At 40.3% G+C, this 21,846-nt stretch overlaps 2 protein-coding genes across 2 annotated transcripts; one reads left to right on the top strand and one right to left on the bottom strand.

Moving 5' to 3' along the window:
* On the bottom strand, positions 1-2,386 carry LOC306835666 (arylsulfatase I; the record flags this gene model as incomplete). The annotated part of the gene is made up of 3 exons (XM_079362331.1): positions 1-1,081; positions 1,172-1,504; positions 2,082-2,386. The coding sequence occupies 3 exons, from the start codon at positions 2,384-2,386 to the stop codon at positions 1-3; spliced, it is 1,719 nt and encodes a 572-aa protein (XP_079218457.1).
* An 8,765-nt stretch (positions 2,387-11,151) lies between these two features.
* On the top strand, positions 11,152-21,576 carry synpo2la (synaptopodin 2-like a). The gene is made up of 4 exons (XM_079363041.1): positions 11,152-11,566; positions 14,177-14,328; positions 14,564-15,282; positions 17,223-21,576. The coding sequence occupies exons 1-4, from the start codon at positions 11,465-11,467 to the stop codon at positions 19,808-19,810; spliced, it is 3,561 nt and encodes a 1,186-aa protein (XP_079219167.1). The 5' UTR covers positions 11,152-11,464; the 3' UTR covers positions 19,811-21,576.
* The last annotated feature ends 270 nt before the right edge of the window (positions 21,577-21,846 follow it).

The following is a 21,846-nucleotide window of genomic DNA, read 5'->3' as shown; positions in this document are numbered from 1 at the left end:
TTAGAAGAGAGTGTGTCTCTGCAGGCGTGACCCCACCTTCTTGAAGAGAGCTTTTAATTTACATAGTTTACAGTGCCTAATCTTCATAATCTTTTCTCTCCTGCCATCATCTCCTCCATTCCCTCCCTCCTGCCCCTCCAGGCCTAGCCAAGGGGTCCAAACCCCTCCATGAAGTTCTGGGTCAGCCATAGGATCATCTGGAGGATTCCTGGCCATTACAGAGGTCTGGTTGTACTCTGCCAGTCTGATCAGGAGATGCTTCACCACCTCTGGACAAGCGTCTGCCAGGTCTGACCTTTCAAATGGATCAGCAGTGATATTGAAAAGCCAAACTGACTTCCCTGGCTCATTTCGTCGTTTTTCAAGTCGTTGCCAACGTTCTGGACCATCAGGAAGAGCCTGTGGCGGGATCCAGTCTCCGTCACCCACATTCCCTGTCAATAGTTTCCAATCCCCAGCCCTTATTGCTGCCCTTACGGCAGTGTCCCAGATCCCGAAGCCGTTGAGTAGCGCCTTGTCATAAGGCTCCCCAGTCTTCCTGGAGACTGGGTCAATGTTGAAAAGTATTTCAGTTCGTGGAGAGGCGAGGCCTTCGCTGATGGTTCTCCACACATCGTGACCGTCCAGACCATCATTGGACTTTAGGGCTCCAGCTAACCCCAGTAGTGTTGGAAACCAGTCAGAAACATGGATCAGTGCTTTGCTGACTACCCCCTTCCTCTTCAGGAGGGGGCTATGGACAAATCCTACAGCCCTGATGCCCCCTTCCCAGTAGGTGCCTTTGCCTCCTCTCAGGGGCCAATTGCTCCCTCCAGAGAGTGGCTGACCTCCATTGTCAGATGAATAGATCAGAACTGAGTTTTGGTAGAGACCACTAGCCTTAAGTTCCTGGACCATTTGTCCAACCCCATCATCCAGGCAGCTCAGCATGGCTGCATAATGGCGTCTCACACGATTGCTCTGAGAATCATATTGGCGTAGAAAATGATCCGGTACCTGCAAAGGTGTATGGGCAGCCTGAAGGGACAAATAAAGGAAGAGTGGTCTCTGGGGGTTGTGGCTCCTCAGGATCTGCTTTACTCTAGTTGGACAGAGAAAACAGTTGTTGGTATTAATTGTGTTTACAAGTTTGTCGGAATCTGTGTAATTCAAAGTATACCTTGATGTTCACCTTTCAATGTATAGCAGAGTGGAGTAGTTGCCTGTCATCTCCCAGGCAGGCCTGTTTCCATCATGCAGGTCAAATCCACAGGCTTCAGCTCCATCGCAGCTCTGATAGGAAAAATGGTCTCCACTGCCAGTAAGAGTTCCCAGGAAACTATGAAAGCCGCGTCCTGTGGGTAAGCAGCTTGGCCTGCAGAAGCCCAGGTGCCATTTTCCCACCATGTGCGTGGCGTATCCAGCTTCAGCCAGATGCTCAGGTAGGGTGGGAATGTCCGGGGGCAGGCAGAGGGGTTGCCGAGATCGGATGATTGAATGCTGGAGTCCAGTGTGGATTTGGTAGCTGGCAAGATAGAGAGAGATTCTTGATTGATGTATGTTAACACATCAATGGTCAATTTCACAGATGGTTTGAGATACCTTCCATCCCTGGCTACTCTTTACTGCAAGACATTATCAAGAGATATTTACTAATCTATTCAATATTTATAGGAAAGTTAGAGGATGTCATTTTTCTTTTTTGAAAAACCTGCTCTAAGAATTTTTTCTGCAATTTTTGGCAACAGCACTATTTGAATAACACAAGGTGTTATGCCAAACGCTTTTTAAACAGTGTTTTAGTCTGTGGGTTTACTTTAAAAGTGAGATAAATTGCAGGTGAAATTCTGCAAAGGGTGAGACAAGGGCATTTTATATCTCTTCAGCTGTTTAAACAGAGAACAAAAACTAGAAGATCATGTCTTTTTTTTTTTTTATTTTTTATTTTTTTTTAGCCAAAAGCATATTCAATCACATTTTATATCAAGTTTTAAAACAGGCTATGTCTTCAATCAAAATTGAAATATCTTTCCTTTTTTGCTGATTGCTATCTATAACAGGTGTGTTTTGAAGAAGTTATCAAATACAAAAACATTTCTCACCGCCCGGTCATGAGTTGACTGCGAGAAGGGGAGCAGATTGGCTGGACATAATAGCTTTCAAGTTTGACCCCATCTTCTGCCAGCTGGTCCAGTACAGGCGTGTAAATATCTGAGCCATGGTAGCCGATGTCACCGTAACCCTGGTCATCCACCATGATAAAAATGAGATGTGGTGGTATAGACCCTTCCATCTTCCCTGTGCCAACGCGGTAATTCGTAGATTCGTGTTTACCCAAGCAGCCAATGCCATTAGGCAAGGTCACCCCAACCATCAGGAAAAGCAAAGAGCAGATTCCTTCCCTCATCTCCTCTAATGCTGTAAAGCTATCCACTAAACTTTGATTTTGTCTGTATTTTATATTCTGCTTAGTCTGCAGTCAATAAATCTTAAACCAAATCACTTCTGCAGAAAAATGAGCCGATCTGTGTGTCCCAGGAGCTCTTCCATTACTCTTATCTGTCCATGAAGTATGACCTGAAATCTTTTCCTGGGGGTAATTTTTGGTTTTGTGTAATGGAGCTGAGTTGGGGCCAGTGTGTGTGTGTGTGTGTGTGTGTGTGTGAGAGAGAGAGAGACAGAGAGACAGACAGAGAGAGAGAGAGAGAGAGAGAGAGACAGAGAGACAGAGAGAGAGAGAGAGAGAGAGAGAGAAATAGAGTGTGTTTGTGAGTGAGGAGAGAGACACTGAAAAAGACTTTGCTCTTTGCAGTGCCGTGTTAGATTCTTCTGTGTATTTGCCTCATATGATGCCCGGGAAATCCTTGGCAACTGAAATACACACACGCTAGAACACGCACAAACACAACACTAGACTATGCTATGCAGACAGTATAGAAAGACACCAGGCTAAAATCCTGAACTATCCCAGGTTCAGCATGAATGCCTTAGGTTGAGAAAAAAACATACCAAGGTCAAGACCAGCCTGGAATAGCCAACTTTTGTTTTAACTGTATAAAACATAAATTATATCTTAAATTTTAGTCAGCATCACATGATGGTTTCGAAAAGGACTTCGTTTTAGGGTGGGAGAGAAAATCTTTCTCAACATGAACAATTACAATGCTAGAAACCACTAGAGGTAGTAAGGATATTGTTTTAAGCTGATCCATAATAAAAATGTATTACTATTACTCCTCCCTCTGGTACACACTAATGATTTTACTAATTCTGATATTGCTCCTGTACTATTGAAGTGCTCCTACAACTGCTACAGCTAATATTTCCTCTGCGCTTGATCTTAGTTCCTAGATAGTAACTTTATCTTAAATCTTTAATGACAAGCTTGCTAATAAACCGTGTCATGTTTTATTTCTTTTTATATGTTGGACTATTAATTGAGGCCACTTGATGGTTGGTCGGTGAAATCAATCCCAACAACTAAGAAACATCCACAGTGTGATAAATGAAATGAATCGAGCGCTGAGCTCTTAGCCTTTACCTCACTGCCGTCTCCTTACCATATTCCTCAGGAAGGCAATGCCTTCAATACAAGTCAATGTCGTTTGTTGTAAAAGTAAGCTGTGATGTCTCACCATGTCGGGAATTTCATAGTCCTCTTTTTGCAAACAGGGAAAAAAGAGGCTGGTACAGTATTGAAAAAGGGTAAATTATAGGTGAAATAATGAACAATACTGAAAGAAAAAAAAAAGATTATATGCATAATAATAGGTTTATCAGTCGTGGGAGTGCAGGATAAAAAAAAAGGTGCTCAAAAGGAACAGTCACTTAGTCACTGTGTACATCTGGGTGTAGCCATCAGTTTGCCTCAGGGATATGCAGGGTGACATGAACTTGGTTTTACCGCTAAGAGGGGGGGAGTAAAGGGAGAAAGGAATGCAGGGGGATCTGTGAAAATGGAAAGTGACAAATGTCTGTTACATGTATTAAAGATTCTTACATTGTCATTTGGGCAGTAATACAAAAATAGAAGCTTTATTTTAAAAGAACCAATTTGAATATATTATTGCGACTAATAAATATAATGTACCTTATCTAAGTTCATTACTTTTACAGTGAACTATACACTTCGTTATCAACAAACAGCAAACACTAAAATACTTAGTTTCTTTGCAACAAAGACGAAAGCATCCTCATGGCCTAGTATTCCCTTTTACAATGTGTTAGTGTTGTGTGTTTGTGCACATGTCTGAATGAGTTTTCGAGAAGGCAGTGGTGCAGGGTAGAGGAGAGTAGCAGTGGGCGTGATTTATTCATGACAACGAATAAGTGACTCACTCGATCTGGAGCCACTCTCTTAAGCTAAAGCTGAAGTAGAGTGTGTGTCTGCATGTGTGTGTGCCTATGTGTGTAAGTGTGTTGTAATCTGTGAAATTTTTCAATCATCCAACATAAAAGCCTGATTTTTTTTATCTTAAACATCCCTGTCAATTTTCTGTTTCCGAATATAAATACCCCAGAAAAACAATCATGATAAATAGATATTGGTCAGTCATATAAAATGATCTCATAAATACCCATGGATCATGTCTGACTCTAAATGCAGGCTAGTCTTCCAATTTCATCATTAAAGATTCATTTAAAACTGCACCTGACAATGTGCAGACAGTAAAGTCAGTTTGGAATTTTACAATTCAGCAGACTGCACGTGCATTTTATCAGTGATAATAAAAAAAAGTGTTATTGTAGGGTCTTTTGGAAAGTTAACTGAACATAAAAGAATGTGGCTAATCCACATAGCATCCCAGTCAGGTTTTGCTTGCTGGCGCTGCTCTTGCACAACAGCTAAAAATGTGCTCACAATTACATAAATACGTATCTTTTCTCACAAATAGCTTAAAGCTCATTTTGCATATTTTTGATTTGTGCTAACTCAAGAGATATGTTATCCAGCAAACACTGAGCTGGCATTTTTACAATGATGTTAAGCTTAATCCTGGACAGTCTACATGTTTATTGGTACATTGAGGAGAATTGAAATCTTTGAAAACCAGGGACCATTTTCACAAACATTTTGAGAATGTTCTCAGAGCGCTTCTATCTTAGCATAAAAAAGTCTATTTTCATGTGCGTCCCATCAATTCCACCCACACCATCGTTGAAGCCCGCAAAACACATGAATCCCCTTGTGTGAGTCTTTTCGGATGCTTTCTCCAGTCGAAATGAAACACAATATGAGGCTGTTACAGCAGTTGTTGTTTGTGTGATCAGACGGAAGACTGACGGCTGAGACAGACTCAAGTCATCACTGCTGCACTGTGGGGTTTTTTTAAGATTTGTTTTGGGCTTTTTGTGCCTTTTTTTAAAGAGATAGGAGAGTGGACAGAGATGGAAATCAGGGAGAGAGAGAGTGGGGATTGACATGCAGGAAGGGAGCCACAGGCCGGACATGAGCCTGGGCTGCCTGCGTTGAAGACTTTAGCCTCCATACATGGGGATGTGCACACTAACCACTGCGCCACCAGCACCCCACACTGTTGCATTTTAAAGTTGCAAAATATCATATGTGGTGATTACTTTCATTTCTGCCGATATATCATGTTTATCATTGAGTGGGGAGGTGTTGCTGTATCTCTACAGAAATGATTTCTGCAAGATCCAATCTAAAGAATGTATTTAACTCAATGTCATTTGATGTTTGAAGAACATTTCTCCTATCTTTTGGTTTCTAGAAAGTTTTATGAAAACAGCCCAGATGTTTCTTGGAAGTTGGTGTAGACCAAATTAAGGCTTAAAAGACAGTGAATGAACCTACATCCATGAAGTGGCTAAAAAAAAGACTTTGGTGAAATCAAATTGTTACCTTATTATGTTACATCTATTATATCATCATATATTTAGAAAAATCTGTTTTTATATTGAATATAGATCTGGAGGTGCAAATCATTGTATAACATTTTTACATGCTAACTGTTGCCAATAAGTGCTAAACAATAGGCTAAAGATGTGAATAAATTAGTTTAACAAGCATTAGGTCATAAAAATTGTGTTGAACAAATCAAATTTTGTGTAGATGTTGCAATGTCATATGTTCCATCATCTTTGTACAGTGCTAGACATGGAAATATGTAGAAGTTAGTTGCTGAGGCCAGTGGCTCATACCTTCCATCTGCACTTGAGGATACTAACAGAGACCATGGCTCTGATGCTCTTAAAATACTCGAGGATCATCTTCCAGCTAACAGAAACTCAATCCACTCCCCATTCTTCTCATTTTACTCTGTGATGGATTGACAAGCTGGGGCTGGGCAGTGGGTGGAGGCTCTGTGTCTCATCATGTTAAACATGTAGGATGCTTTGGCTTTAGGTCAAATTCACAAAGTTTGGGTAAACTTTTCCTCCTCCTCTTGAAGGTGCACTTCTTCCTTTTCGTCCAGTCAGACATATTACCAGACCAGAGTGAGTGCTGGCTGTCACAGCAATTACACAAGCTGTTTGTTCAGTATGTGTGTGCGTACTGTGTTGGTATAGTCAGTGGAGAGTGCCACCAAGAGGATTAAGGAAATATCACATGTAGAATGATAGCAGGGCTGATGTTACTTCTTTCCTTATTTTGCTATTAGTACCATTTCTCAGAGATAGAAATGGTGAAGTCAATTCAGGAGGATGAGGAGAAGGACATTTTCAAAATGTATCAATGGATAATACAATGGCTGTGGGTGGATGATGGCTGAGTGTTTGAGTTTGCATGCTGGTGCACTTATTCCTTCAAATTAATAAATAAATAGGAATAAACTTGACTTAACTTAGGTATTTTACTGTTGGCATACAATTGTTAATGTAAGCATCCAACTAAATTTTTTACCTGCTAAGGATTAGCATGATGGTTTTTCCATCAAGGACACGCAAGCATACTAGTGTAAGCTTTTAGCTCAAAGGACTGCTGTGTGTCAAGTACAGCCTCTTACAGCAACTTGTATCGCAGTGAACTCTTTTTTTTTTTTTTAACTAAAACACAAGCAAAATCTTATCTCTGGAACACTACAAGGGTGAGGATTCAGATGATATCACTATATTGACAGCCTGGTAAGAGTTACCTGTTGTATGATATGTTTTCTATGTTGTGGTTTTGTTTGAATTGGCAAGTGCATAATGCATAGGTGTGTGTGTGTTGGTGTGTTTGACTCACTGGTGACAGCACATGGAGGTTTTAAAGGCCACCTGGACCAGTGCCACCTCTCTGTTAGGAAGCAGATGAGGACTCATCTCTTGGCAGACAGTCGGAGTCCTGGGATAGATGCAGCACAGTCTGTCACAAACTGGGGTCAGAAGTTTAGCGAATCACCTGCAGGAACAAAATAAGTCACTTTGAAAGGACAATTGAAACAGTGTATTTTTTTTCTCTCAAATAAACGTCAAACAGACATGTTCTTGATGGCAGGATATTGTACTTCAAACTAAGTACTTTACATGTGAATAATTTAAGAGGCACCATCTGAAAAATTAACCATAACATCAACAAGATAAACACACACTGTATTAAAGTAATAAAATGATGAGCTCACATTAATTTGACATCTTGTGTAAAGGACATAGTTGAAAATAGACTACAAAATGTCAGAATTGCAGCTCCTCTGAAGGGAAAAACCAACCTTTTTAACTTGACATTTTAAAAATGTGAGACATTCAGGGGTCCTAAAAAACGTGGCCCTCAAACAGGTGCAGTATTGTATTGAGTACAATATGTTCTTTAAAGCTACATTGTTCAACTGAACTTTGTGAAAAATATCCCGCGCGCTCTTAAATATCAAAAGTAAATAGATAACAGAAGTGTCTTCACATGTTTTTCTGACTTTTTTAAAAGCACAGTAAACATCAGTAGTTCAGTAGAAGGAGACATGACAGGCCAGGGAGTATACAAATACACGGCCAGGGGTGGAAATCTGATTGCCCACCCCAGTTGCCTCTCCAAAGTCATCATATGGTTGGCTCTTATCAAAGGTGAGATATATGAGAAAGTCAACTATTAAGGCAGTATTACAACAGGCTGCTATAAGTTTTCTCTGTGGAATATTTTTCTTTTTTCTTTTACTAGTTTTTATTGGGATTTGAACATACTGTATTTTGAATCCTAAAGAATTCAACTGAATTTAATTGTTGACAGGTATACATTGAGAACTTGACAACTAAAAATTGATATCTGAAACATATAACAATGAAAGGAAAGAAAATGTATATAGTCATCTTTTTAATGTTTTTTTAAATATATATTTAACAGTTTGTAATGTAAGTAGTTAAAGTACTTATTATTAGTGTTGATAGACATGTTCACGATCTTAATGGCATTTGTATGAAGGTAAACTTCAAAAGTTTGAGAACCATTGTTATACATTAGGTTTATACTGGGGAGCAAGTTTGGCAGCGTCTTGAGCGCAAGTCATGTTATGCTGGAACAGCTGCATCAGTTAAAGGCCACAGGGTATGTCTCCGTTGCTTCTCAACAACCTGTCAAAGCACTGTTGGTATGGCAAGTAGGTAAAAAAAAAGTAATTGAATGGAAAATTAAGAGAGAGAAGATGAAGTGTCTGCAATGTTATAATGGTCAAAAAGTAAGAGAAAATAAAACAGAATTCAACAGTGAGAGAGAAAACCTTGAAATGAGAGAACAGCAGACACAAACTAACAAGAGACACTTGAGAGGGACCAAGCTGTTGCCCCCACTTAATAGTTCACCCAAGTCCACAGGAAAAAAAACACAACACATTAATTAATTTTTTGCAACATCCTATTGGTAAACCGATGGAATAAAAAACATGTGGAGCCGCAGGGGAAAGTAAAACATGCTGCTGCATATTGTGACCTTTTCACTCTCTTTGAACAACTCGGGTTGCTTTAAAAGACAGTCATAGAGTGACTTAACAAACCTCTTCGTGGGATGGCTGTATTGAATGCCAATTGAGATATGATCTGAGAGTAAAAGTGAGACAAACAAAACAAGAGATTCAAGTGGTAAAATGTTTTTTTTTTTAATCTAATGCTCAATGTTTTCAAGTGCAAAACAGACAAGAATAAGCCTAGGTAAAAGCTCCTAGAGACCTACAGTGAACCCTCTTTCAACCACCAGGGAGAGCAGTGTGCCCAAATGATCTACAGTACAACTACATGTTTGTCCACATATTTGTCTAAAACTATATTTTCCCCATGAAAACACACACCTGACATGGACAGGATAAGGTTTAGCAGAGCGACTAAGCACATACTTTCACTAACTGTGGTTTCTGTTAGAGCTCAAAGCGTCTCCAATAAGAGGGAATGACATTTTTACTGAGCGTCTGACCCAAAGTGATCTTGGTTTCTATCCTGAGGTCTGGAGACAGCTGCAAAGCAAAGCTGCCAAATAGAGTAGCTATCATTGGTAACTTCCAGCAGCAACGATAATGGCTGTGTTTCTTCACTGGCAAAGAAACATCCAGCCTCTGTCCACAGGTTTAAAAGCCTGTTGATGCTGAAATGTACAGGACAACAAATAACACACACCGTCAATGAAAACTTACTCCTAGATGCTATATTTCTGACAAATCTAGAGTATTAAAATCGTAAAAAGACAAAATGAGAATAAGGAAAGCAAACTTGATAAAGGTTTTGACCACAATATATCAAAGTAAAACATATGACCCATGCATGGGGGCTATACAGAAGTTCTCAAAGCTTGGGTGTGGGATCTTCCCAAATGTCAATCCCCAATCTGACCTGACTCTATCCACTGTCCTATCCTAAATAAAGGTATAAAAAGCCCCAAAATAAAACTTTAAAATTCTATGAACTTATTGCACCTGTTTCCACCTAATTGAACATTGCTGTATCCATGGTACAGCAACCATTGTATTTTTCATGGGTCTTGTCCACTTTGGTCAGGATTGAATAACCCGACATTTAGGCATATATAATAAATATATTTGACACATTTCTGTGAAACTTAGCTCAGTAATGAAAGGTGCTAAAGGATAAAGCTATACAATGTTAGTGATCCATTACGCTTCATGTACTATGTTTTAGTGGCCTGCCACTAAAATGTGCCTCTCATTAATATCAAGAGTGGGGGCAAACATAATGAAATTTCTTACATATTAACAAACAAATACATGCCTTTTTTTGTTTACTTTGATTATTTTAGCAACCTTTAAGCCAATTTTATGTTATTGCTATTGTATATGCTGACAGCAATGCAGCAGTCAGTATGCCCTTTTCTTACATTTTGATTCTGGTGCAGAATGGTCTGTATTTTTGACAGAGAAGTAGGTGGTTTTAACAGTTGTTGAAGCTGCTTTGTCACGGAAGCTTCATTGTCCTTAACATGAAACCTGCACGCCCATTGACTCTAGGAAGGAGGGTGCAGGGTCAGACAGCTATCTCCAATGTTTTGGATTTGGACTGCAGTACCCATTTTAAATACTCCATGCAATTTACACATTACGCAGTAATAATTTGCAAGTCATGCATGCTTTACATGGCTCAAAGTAAGATTGACCTGTCAGTTTGTTTGTTTAATACAAGAAAGCATGGGCCCCTTTAATGTTTGCAAAGAATTGTTCGCTCATTCAGAATGTGGGATTTTAACATATAGTTTATTTCACTCGAGCTCTACAGTAGCTTAATCCAGAGCCCACAGAAGTATTTATCATAAGGCTCTGTGATAACAGCTCAGAATGTCTAATGGCCCTGAGAAGCTGGAAAGATAAACAGTAGCCTCAGTGGCAAAGTCCATCAACTCACTGTCTACATCATTAATTTAATCTGCGCCCTTTGGTGTAAATTCGAAGAACATTTAAAAGTAACAAGGATGTGGAATGTTCTACCATTGCAAATAGCAACCTTGATATCTGAGAGTCTTACTAAAGGTTACTAATGACCTCAGTGCTATAAAGCCAGATATGAAACTGTGCCATTTGGACGTTCTGAATGTTAACTTTCCCTTGGTCTGCAGAGGAGCGGGCAAAGTAACAGAGTGGTGGCCATGGTGTCCTATTTTTGGCAGGGCTATCAGCAACACAGTGACATAGGTCTGAGTGACAGGACAAGTGTTACATTGGAACCACCCCTTGCTCATTTGGGGGCAGGCATTCCTCAGTGTAAGCAGACACAGACCCCTCTCCAGTCATATTTCTCTCTCCTTCTCCCTCACTCTCCCCGTTGATAGTTAACCCACTCTAAGTGTGGGTGGGTGCGCACTAGAGTGTATTTCCATGTGTGTCTTCAGGTGTGAGTTTCGGCCTCGGAGCTGGACTCAGAGAGAAGTCAGTGCCTGGACAGTGTGGCAGGCAAAGAGCAGGTGAGAGCTCTCTGAGGAGCCCTTGTCTGCTGATGATGGGGCCAATGCACTGAGGGCCCTCCCCTGGCAGAAATATTAAAACCTAAAGAGCAGTGGAAAATAAACCAGAAAAAGAAGAAAACCTAAAAAAAAAAAAAACGGATAGAGATCAGAACAATGGTTGCAGAGGAAGTGACAATTACATTGTCCGGTGGAGCACCATGGGGATTTCGTCTTCAGGGAGGTGTGGAACATCAGAAACCACTCCAGGTGGCTAAGGTAAGGCAGGTCAATAAACGGTTTAATGGTATTACTCATAGGTTGCTCAGAGCAAAGTATTGTAAAATGTGTTAGATATAACAGCCTCGCAAAGGAAACTTAAGCTGAGATATATTAGGTGGAGATTTAAGGAGCTGTGAATAAAGTTGAAATGGAATATTGGCTGTCATGCAAGTTGGTTTGGGGCCTGAATATGAGTCATCTACTTGTTTAAGAATGGTCTTCATGCAATGCACACTGATGATTGACTGGGTGATATTCAAACTTCAAGTTCAACTGGGAATGTAGGCCGACCTTGTAGAATATCTTCTACTGACTAACGCCTGTCCTGTTTAACTGCAAGAATCCCAGAGTCATAGATAAAAAACAAAAACACTTATCAGAGAATCTCTACAGTTCCTAATTGGTTTCTTAATTTGTTGCCCTTGACTTTCTGAAACTGTTCTTGATATTTTCATTTTGCAATGTAATGTGCACATTGCTGAGAATATTTTGCTATCAATAGTCATAATTTCATTGAATAAGTATTGGTCTTAAAAGAGAAAGAGAAAGCTTGTGGATACAGTTAACCCCTGAACGATTATTATGATCTGATTCATGCAGGTAAAGTTACATGTTGCAGTTGATGCATGCTAAAATATACATTATTCAAACTCACATGTGCGCACCAATTTAAAAAGAAATGTTGAATTAGCAAAACTACTTTCCTTAGTGGCTATATTTGGTTGAGAAGCAGCAGGCCACGGGCCAAGGTGTTCGTTTCAGCTCAGTACTCAAAAAAGTACCTCATACACTATTTTTGTACATGGGCTACTTAGTATCTTGCACTTTAAGGAAGATCCAACAACGTCTTTTTGCAGGTTCTTATGCATGGAATATGTCGCTTCTGTTCAGGCACCAAGCCAGCTTTGACGAACTGAAGACTATAGAGAAACCAAATAGCTTGTTTTTACCTTAAGCCCTGATTTTCTAAAAAGGTTTTTTCTTGAAGTTCCCCCCAAAAAACTATGAAACATTTTACATACTTTAACAGAAAAAACTGTTCAAGGTATCACGTATCATTACGAAAGCCTCTGAATGTTTTTTTGGTGTTTGAATGTTGTCTCAAACATATCTTGATCTTGTCTTAATGTTTATGTTGCAAACTGAGCCGCTGTGATGCAAGACAAATTTTGGTCCATGTCTGACAATGCTGTTTTATCAATCAATTAACTTCTTTCTAAATCTCATCTATCATATATATTTTTTGGCAGAGAGGATCACTTGGTTTTCTTGTCAGAAATAAAGGAATAGGGATTGTGCACCTTTGTGCCAATCACCTCATTCTCATAAAAGATAAACCCAACAGACAATACTTAGCCTTAGCATGTAAAGAATGATTTCTTTTTAAAATGTTTATCCTGATACATGTAGTTGACTTATGTAGGATGTGGTAATGTGTACACAGTGACAGGGGACACCAAATCACCTTTACAACGGTGGTCAACAGCTGTTTCTGTCCAACTATCCAAAACAGCATGCTCCTTCACCCCTGAGAGTATGAAGGTGTAGTCTTGACAGGTCTCACACTACGTCCACAACAGGTGGAGCAGTTTGGGTTCTCACTGAAAGAGCAGTGCCTGTGGACCTGTATGCCCATGTATGTGTTTATTTATGTGACTTTATGTGTATTTTTGTATTAGCCCATGTGGTGTGTATCTGTGCAAGCAAGTAAGGGCATTCTAACTGTTATGACATGAGACCACAAGGCGACTGACTGAATGAATGACTGACATCCTGCATAGCAGGCAGGCACAAGCCACTTTGAAAGGCTTAGCTTAATGGGGATGTGGGATTTAATTACAGGCAAACATAGCTAAAAGGAAAAGAAATTAGGTTTCTTGATTTCTGAAATCAAACATATAACATCCAAGTATACATGGTAGTGCCATCACAGCTAGATTTGCTGTCATCCTCTTCGAAATATCTGAAATGAATTACTGAGACATGTTGACATGGCTTGCATAGACCTGAGGCAATTTAGAATGGGCAAAACGCCATGGTCCTGACAGACCTTGGGCACAAATAGCAGCGTACCAAAGAAGATGGCTGCTGGCTGGCATTTTGCAATTCAAGTGTGCATGAGTGGCCCACTCAGGGTGCAATATGTGGCCTATGTCCCCAGCAAGATCATCTGTCAGGACAAAATCGTCTGGCTATCAGTCACTATCATAAAGACAAGACGGTAGCATTTTTTCGTCCTTGTCCAATACAAAGACAAAAGTACTTGGTGTGATTTGATATTTGATATCAAAACAGCAGCTCGCAGGCTCAGCATACTTAAATCTGGTTAAATTGTTGGGCTTGTGCTTCAAGGAGATTTGGCAATAGAACACTAAAGAAATGTCTATGATCTTTGAATTTATTGTCAGCAGTCTAAAGTGAAAGTCTTGTACTTTTTGGACTTGTACTCCCCTCAAGGTCTTGAATTGAGATAGTAACTTAAGACATATGATTTACTTTGATATCTCTTGAATGAGTGCTATATTGCACTGGTAACAAAAGGACTTAAAAAAGTATTAATTCAAGAACAGATTCATACAAAGAATAACTTTTCCCTCACTTTTGCAGGTACGTAAGCGCAGCAAGGCATGCCGAGCTGGGTTACAAGAAGCTGATGAACTTGTGTCCATTAACGAAAAACCATGTGCAAAGCTATCCCATGCCCAGGCCATGGACCTAATCGACAGCTCCCCTGGGTTATTACACATCAAGGTCAAAAGGTCAGAGTCAAGAGTAATGATGTTATTCACAACATTCACAATTTATATACAGTATATATGTGAATTTATTTGTTACATTCCCAAAATGACTAAAAATCACAATTACTTACAAATGTCTCTGCTGCTTTTGTAGAGATCCTTGATCTTAGAACAGACATAATTTGGAAAATTATTAAATAACAATTGGTCTTTTTTTGGCCAAATCAATAACTTTTAAACCTTAAATTGTTTGCAGGGTGCCGGCTGGTTTTCAGTCAGTGGTGCTTGTGACCCGTGCCCCATCTCCACGCATCGACAAAGAGTATCGGGCGGCTCTGCGAGCGCTATCACCAACCCATCTCCATCATGCACCTGTTCGTGAGGTCCACCGTAGCCGCTCTTCTTTAACAAGCGGATTGACATCTCCTCCTGGTAGTGAGGCTTATTATGGTGAGACAGACAGTGATGCTGATGTGGCAGGCTATGAGCGGCAACGGCGGCAGAAACGCCGTAGTCCCAGCAACTCCTACCCAATAAAACTATCCGGACGAGCCTCTCCTGAGGGCGGGGAGACGTCAGAGATGAGCGGCTATGACAGTGCTCCTGATGCACATGTTTACCCAAATTTGTTGGCTGGACGTGGGCTTGATGGAGTTGGAGGAGAAGGCCTACCAGGGGTGAAAAGAAGGGAAGTGATTTACCAACCTCCTGGTCCAGGAATGTGGTCCTCCCAGACATCAACTGAGACCTCCTCCATCATTTCCTCAGCAGATGACCAGGGTGCACGAGACGGAGGACAAGAAGAGGATAGTGGCTTTCTAGAACCCTCCAATGTGCCATTGGTTTCCCCTGAGAGAGCCAAGGAGGCCATGATGCTAAGTTCACGCAGCCAGCTGGTTCCCATGGTTGGTCCTCTGAATAAACCTATTGACGAAGAGCTCACTACAACCTACATGGAAAAGGCCAAGCAAGCCAGTAAGTAGAGTTGAGAAAAAACAATGTCAGACATTATATTTCACATGGTATCTCCAAAGTTTATTTACATATTTGACAAATGTCAATGTTTGGTGGAGTCACAACACACAAAACATGTCATTAACTGAAGCCACATAATAGATACTTATTCCACATATTCACTAGTCTTTACCTAATGTATGCTTCTTTTATCATGTTATTTTTCAGTATAAAGGTATTATAATCCAAAATAAAATGTTCTTTGTAATACATGTCATCTGATTTGCAGTGCAGCATTGGATAACCAAAGTAAACAACAGCTGGTCTGTGCAGTTATAGTCAAGAAGAACAGTTCTCAGTATAAATACAACTTTTCCCTGTAAGGTGCGACTTTATTTATAGACGTGCTCATAACTATGACCAATTTACCAATTTGCATGTAGTTCAAAATTAAGTCTAAGTCACTTTGATAAGAATTATGATTTGATTACGGTTCGATTACTCTCATAATTAAGATCTGAATCTAAAAATGAAGAACCCCAATGTTTCCCTGTTATCATATCTGACAGTCAACAATCTTAACTAATCAAAGAGTCATGTTAATTCGTTAAGCTCAGTGTTATCATTGTATGCTACAAATCTAAAAGAGCAGAAGTTATTTTGTCAATCTAAAATGTCACATAAGGAAGCTGGTATTTACATTGTTCAATGTATTTCACTTTGTTATTATAATAATCAAGACCTGAAACATTAACAAATCATGTTATGTAATAAATAATATAATAATAAAAACTTTGAAAAGAGATCAATTTTGCACAAATCAGAAACTACAAAACTCTACAATGCCCAAGTCTTGTGTTTTTTTTATTTATCTGAGATTTACCAAAACAGAATAAGAATGGCAGCATCAATGTGTGAAGATTAAACTTAAACAAACAAATCAAGCCAATTCTAAAGTAGCAATTAGGAGTATAACTGCAATATTCAACTAAATACTTTTATAAGATTCAACATTAGGTCCCCTGTCCATCTGTTTTTTTCTTAGCTCCAGTGTCTTTTTGCAGTTGTTTTTAATCGGTAGACAGCGTTTGCAGCAAAAATGCCTGGATGAAAAGCGTAGTGACCATCGTCTTTTCAACAAGGGATCTGCAGTTTTTATTCAGCTGCTCTGGGCGCTCAAGTTTTATATTCTTTTCAAAATGTATAATATTCTCAGTATTTTAGTCTCCTATATATAGATCGTACCTTGTACCTGAATCCCCATTGCGTCATATCTCAAAAATAAAACGTGCAGTAAAATGTAATGGAGCTTTGTTGGTCACACAGCGGCCGGTGTCAACAAACTGTTGTCATGGAGGGACGTGCAGCGCTTTTCTTCTCAGCACACACACGCTTCATGCACACACTCACAAGCGCACAGACAGCTCTTTTCTGCCCAGATAAAAATGTTAGGTGGATACAGGGCTTCACATAGGTATACAACATACAAACATAGTACATTGGAATTTTTCTTCTTCCTCTTTTTCCCCAAAACTTTTCATGCCCCCCCGTCATTGCGACTATGGCCCACTGTGGGAACCTCTGGCCTAATCCGAGGTGGAAATCCACTACGAATAAAGTTTTTGGCTGTTTTCAACAGGCTAAAGGGAGCACTTTCAGTTGTAAATAAATACCTGACCATTTCCATAGTAATCTTAAAGGAACATTGTGCACACTGTCTAACTTGCAATGGACTTAATTTAAAGTTAGACAGCATAAAATTTGCATGCAATTTATTATGCACTTTAAATTGTGAATTTGCAAATCAAGGATTAAGGGAAGTCAATGTGTATGTTTAGTAGCTGATGCCAAGTGAAGTTTTTGGTTCAAAGATTAAATCTTTTAATACAGATTTTTCAACATAGAGGTCCTGTTACACTATTGTGTAACTATGACTAACAGCTATGCCTTTCAAATTGCAGAACTAAATCGAGGGGATACGCAACAAGACAAGAATGTAAAGGAAGCTAAAAGCAAGTGTCGAACAATTGCATGCCTACTGACTGATGCTCCTAACCCTCACTCCAAGGGGGTTCTGATGTTCAAGAAGAGGCGGCAGCGCTCCAAGAAGTACACCCTCACCAGCTTTGGTAGTGTGGATGAGGATAACTGTCGTGATTCACAAGAGGAAGATGGAGTATTCCCTGGCAGTGAATCAGAGTTTGATGAGGATGGGTTTTCATCAGTTCCTGACCCAACATGGGATAGTGACTATTTGGAAATGCTGGAGAAGAGGGCAACTGCAGGCACTGAAGGTCGTGGAGATGGGGCAGAGGAAGCTCCAAGTCCAGGTTTGAGTGACACCACAGGCAAGGGTGCTCAATTATTTGAGCAGCAGAGAAAGAGGGCTGTTGAGCATGCAAAGAAGGCCGAGGCAGCACAACCTCAAGCTCCTCCACAGTCTCAAGTCCAAGAGCAGGATCAAATGTATCAGTTACATACAGAGATGCAAACACAGATGCAACCAATCCTCCAGGCACCACAGATGTTATCATCCAGATCTACAGCAATTCAGCAAGAACCTTCCCAGACTTCTGGTCAAGTTGCAGCTTATGGAATAACTAATGGGGACTTTCCCTACTCTGCAGTGAGCACTGCTAGCATGGTGATGTCACCTCCACCTGTGGCACCCAAACCACCCACTGGCTCAGTTACTGTTCTGACCCGACCTGCACCACCAGCTGAAACACCTTTACCAGAACAACCTGCAAGTAATGTCCTTAACAGAACAGCGCGTCCTTTTACTCCTGGCTTTATTAGCATTAGAGCTGCAACTGCCCCAGTAACATTCAGACCTACTGTAACAAAGACAAACCAGCGTCCAGCCTCAGCAGCTGTTGTGCCACCACCATTCTCCATGGCCTTGGAACTATCTCATAATGCAACACCATTTACATCACAGGTACCCCCTGTTCCTGCAACAGTGTTCTCGACGCCAGAAAGTCACGTTTCCTTTCACCCTCCTGCCATCTCTACAACTGTAGAGAAAATTCAGCCATCACCACCAATAACTACAGTTCAACAGGCTCCATTTGTAAGTTTTACTACAGGGCCTATGCCTTCATTTCCACAGGCTCCTCAACCACGGATTGCTCCAGCCCCTGTTCCCCATGTACCCTATATTCCTGGTTCTGCCAACCTAGTTGCCCCAGTGCCTTCCCCTCAAATACCACCTCCACTTCAGTTTTCAACAGCACCTACAGCTGCAGTGTCAGTGGTGTCCCAGCCAGAAGCAGTAGCTCAAACCCCTGTTCCTGGTCCAACTGGTAAAACAGGAATCTTACTTGAGGCTCGGCGGCGTACTGGGAAACCAAAACCAATGTTTAATGTGCCAGAAGTCACAAAAAAGTCCCCCAATCCTGAGCTACTATGTATGGTACAGAACCTTGATGACAGGTCCACTCAACACAAATATGGCCAACCACAGTCTGAGAATATCAATGACGATGTAGAGGAGGACAGAAGTGGTGAGGTTTGCATGGGAAGGGCACCTCCTCCGGTTGCACCCAAGCCTCGAGTCATCCATGAGGCCCCGCAATTTCTTCAAGCAGGTGGAAAAGGTGCTCAGTTATTTGCCCGCAGGCAGAATCGCATGGGTATGTATGTAGTGGAATCCCCACCTGAGACCCCTTACCAGCAGGAAATGGCAATGCACAGTGTAGGTCAGCCCCTTGACTCCTCCTCCAATCCTTTAACTCCCTCTCAGTGGAAATACTCCCCTAATGTCCGTGCCCCTCCACCCATTGGGTACAACCCACTCCTGGCACCATCTATCCCTACAGGGCCTCAGAGGGATACTACCAAGCCAGATGGCAGGGGTATGGGAGGCTCACAACGAGAGGGCATCAAAGCTCTCGATTTCATGAGAAGGCAGCCCTACCAGCTCAACTCTGCAATGTTCAACTATGGAGGAAGTGCTGCTAATTTATCATCAATGCCTTCTTACCAGGCCCAAAGGCAGCCACAGGGGGATTACACAATGGTGGGCAGTTCATTAACCCCACCTAAACAGATCCCAATCAAAACAGCTCGTGTCTTTGAGGTCAAGCGATTCTCAACACCCACACCTATGTCAGCTCCTACTCTGAATCCCAAGGTCATTGCACCCCGCTCAGCCACTACCCTTGGAGAGCGTCTGACCTATTCTGGCTTGACATCCCCTCCTTCTTCTGATCTCACTTCAACCCCAGCCCCTTTTTTGACAACAACAGCACCAGTCAGTGCCTCAAATCCAGTATCACCTCCTTCCCATCTAGCTGCACTGCCAAGTCTACCCACATTTTCTGCCCCCACTATTCCAAATCTTCTTCCTCCTGCAGTGCCGAAACCTTACACTCCATTATCATACAGCAGTGGGCTTCAGACAGCCAAGCAGTTCCAGAGTGCTCCTGAACTTAGTATCCTTGCGTCTTTGCCCCCACTCAGACCTGACCCAGTTCAGGCTCCTAAACCACGTTTCGTTGCCACCAAGGGAAGTGTCCAGCCTGTTTGGAGACCCGGGGCACTATAAAAAAGAGTAAATTAATTAAGAATTGTTTTGTTACTTTATTTATTGTTTAATTCTAGTAAAAAATGCCTTTTGCCTGTAGTTTACACATATGAAAATACTATGCTTTTCTCCTCTTAAATCATATATCAAATGTCTTTGATTTTTGGGTGGTTGATTGAACAAATAAAGGTTATGAAGATAATACATTAAGTTTTGATATTGATCAATATTCAAATGCTGCTTTTCCCATTTCTTTTGCTACCAGTTTATATATTTAAACATGTATCTGAGTGGCAATAACAATAAATTATCCTACTACATATCATATGCCTGTCCTGGGGGAGGTTTGTGTAAGGCTTCTGGAGATCTTTCTACTAATTCAGAAGAAATACCATCTAAACAGAGCCTGTACTGATTATTCTTTGAAACTTGAAATGTCTGAGAGATGTTGAAAATTAATAGTTGCAATCCTTATAATAGGTACATATTTAATTGAAGATGTTTGTTTTAGTGGAGGATCATAAAGCTCAATTTCAGGCTTTCATGTTAAAACATTTAATACTATTAATCAGTAAGGCTCTATTAGCTGATGTGCCAAAAAAGTATTTAGTCTGTAGCATTATCAATGAGAAATCCATGAGGATTGGGCCTTCTCTGTCAAGTGGTGATGGTGCATGACTCATTGAAAATCGCTGAACATGCTTCAATTTAACTGGGAACTATATGTGAAGATAAGGTTTGCTCTTGCAAGTGAAGTTTGAATGAGGAAGAGCCAAATACCTTTCGCCGCTAAATTGAAAAAAATGTTTTTTTCACATGGTCACATTTAGAAAAAGTTTTCATTGAATATATCCTTGCCACTGAACACCACAGCCTCCATTAGACACATCAGAGCCTTTTTAGTACGAGTGTGATCTTTGCAGATATTTATGTGAATTCCTTACTTTAATTAAACAAATAACACAGATGAAGGAATGTGTATTTGATTTTGTTTAATTGTGATTTGATCCAAAGGGGTACAAAGGGAAGTCGATTGATACAGAATCACCTGCATTCATTATAATGGGGTTCAAGAAATGAGAGTGACAGTAGAGGGGAGATGAAGTCAGAATGTTGTTGGCCAGTTTACTGAATGGGCTCATACCATTTTACACAAGGGGTCATGGTCAATAGTGTGGCAAAAAAGTGGGATTTACTGTGTGGTTGAATGTATATAGTTATGAAATCCCACAGCCTGTAGAAGTTTGACGAGTATGACTAGGAAAGTTTGAGGTTTGTTGGCAAAGCTAAAAGAGGTGATAGAATGAAGCGCTGAGGTTAAGCTTGTGTCTTTCCTTAAACAGTGGTGGCTAATTAAAAGTAAGAAACATATATTCAATGGATTTTTTTACATTAAGTATCTAGGTATTTTAATGGAAACAATAATAAAATAAAAAAGTGTAATGTTTGAATACTTGGGATGGTACTTTAGTTGTTTTATACAATTTCTAAAATATAATTTCTATGAATGTAGCTGGATTCAGTTATGAGCTTTAAAATGTTGAATATAAATGCTGAGTAGGCATATTAATGACAGGGGGACAAGACATTTTTAGAGGAATAAAATTAGATTTGAAAGCTCTCCAGTTGTCTAACACATGTGATTTTACACTGCCCCCTGTTGCTCATTGTGTGATGCTGCGCTTTCATTATTTTGCATATGCATGTATGCGTACAGTTATGTTATTAATAATTAAGCAATGCAAGAAGTGTATATTAGTTTAAATAAAAATATGTGTTTAACCATACTTTCAGTGGGTAATTTTTTCCAGCCTTTTTCTCTTTTTTTTTTTTTTACAGAAAACAGACACAGACACACCAACTTTGTTTAAGCTGATATTTGATTTAAGGTTGACTTCAGTGTCACTGATGACTTTATGTGAGAGAATTTGAAGCAGAACAGATTTTAACAATTTTGAGGGGTGTTTCATAACGGAGGATTGTTATTGCTTGATAAAGTAAGCTTCAGCATATTCAGTTCAAGTTCCAAAAAGTGTTGGACACATTAGAAATATATT

Source organism: Symphodus melops (assembly GCF_947650265.1).
Source record: "Symphodus melops genome assembly, chromosome: 15".
Classification (NCBI taxonomy): Eukaryota; Metazoa; Chordata; class Actinopteri; order Labriformes; family Labridae; genus Symphodus; species Symphodus melops.
This window is presented reverse-complemented; position numbering and strand designations above follow the sequence as displayed.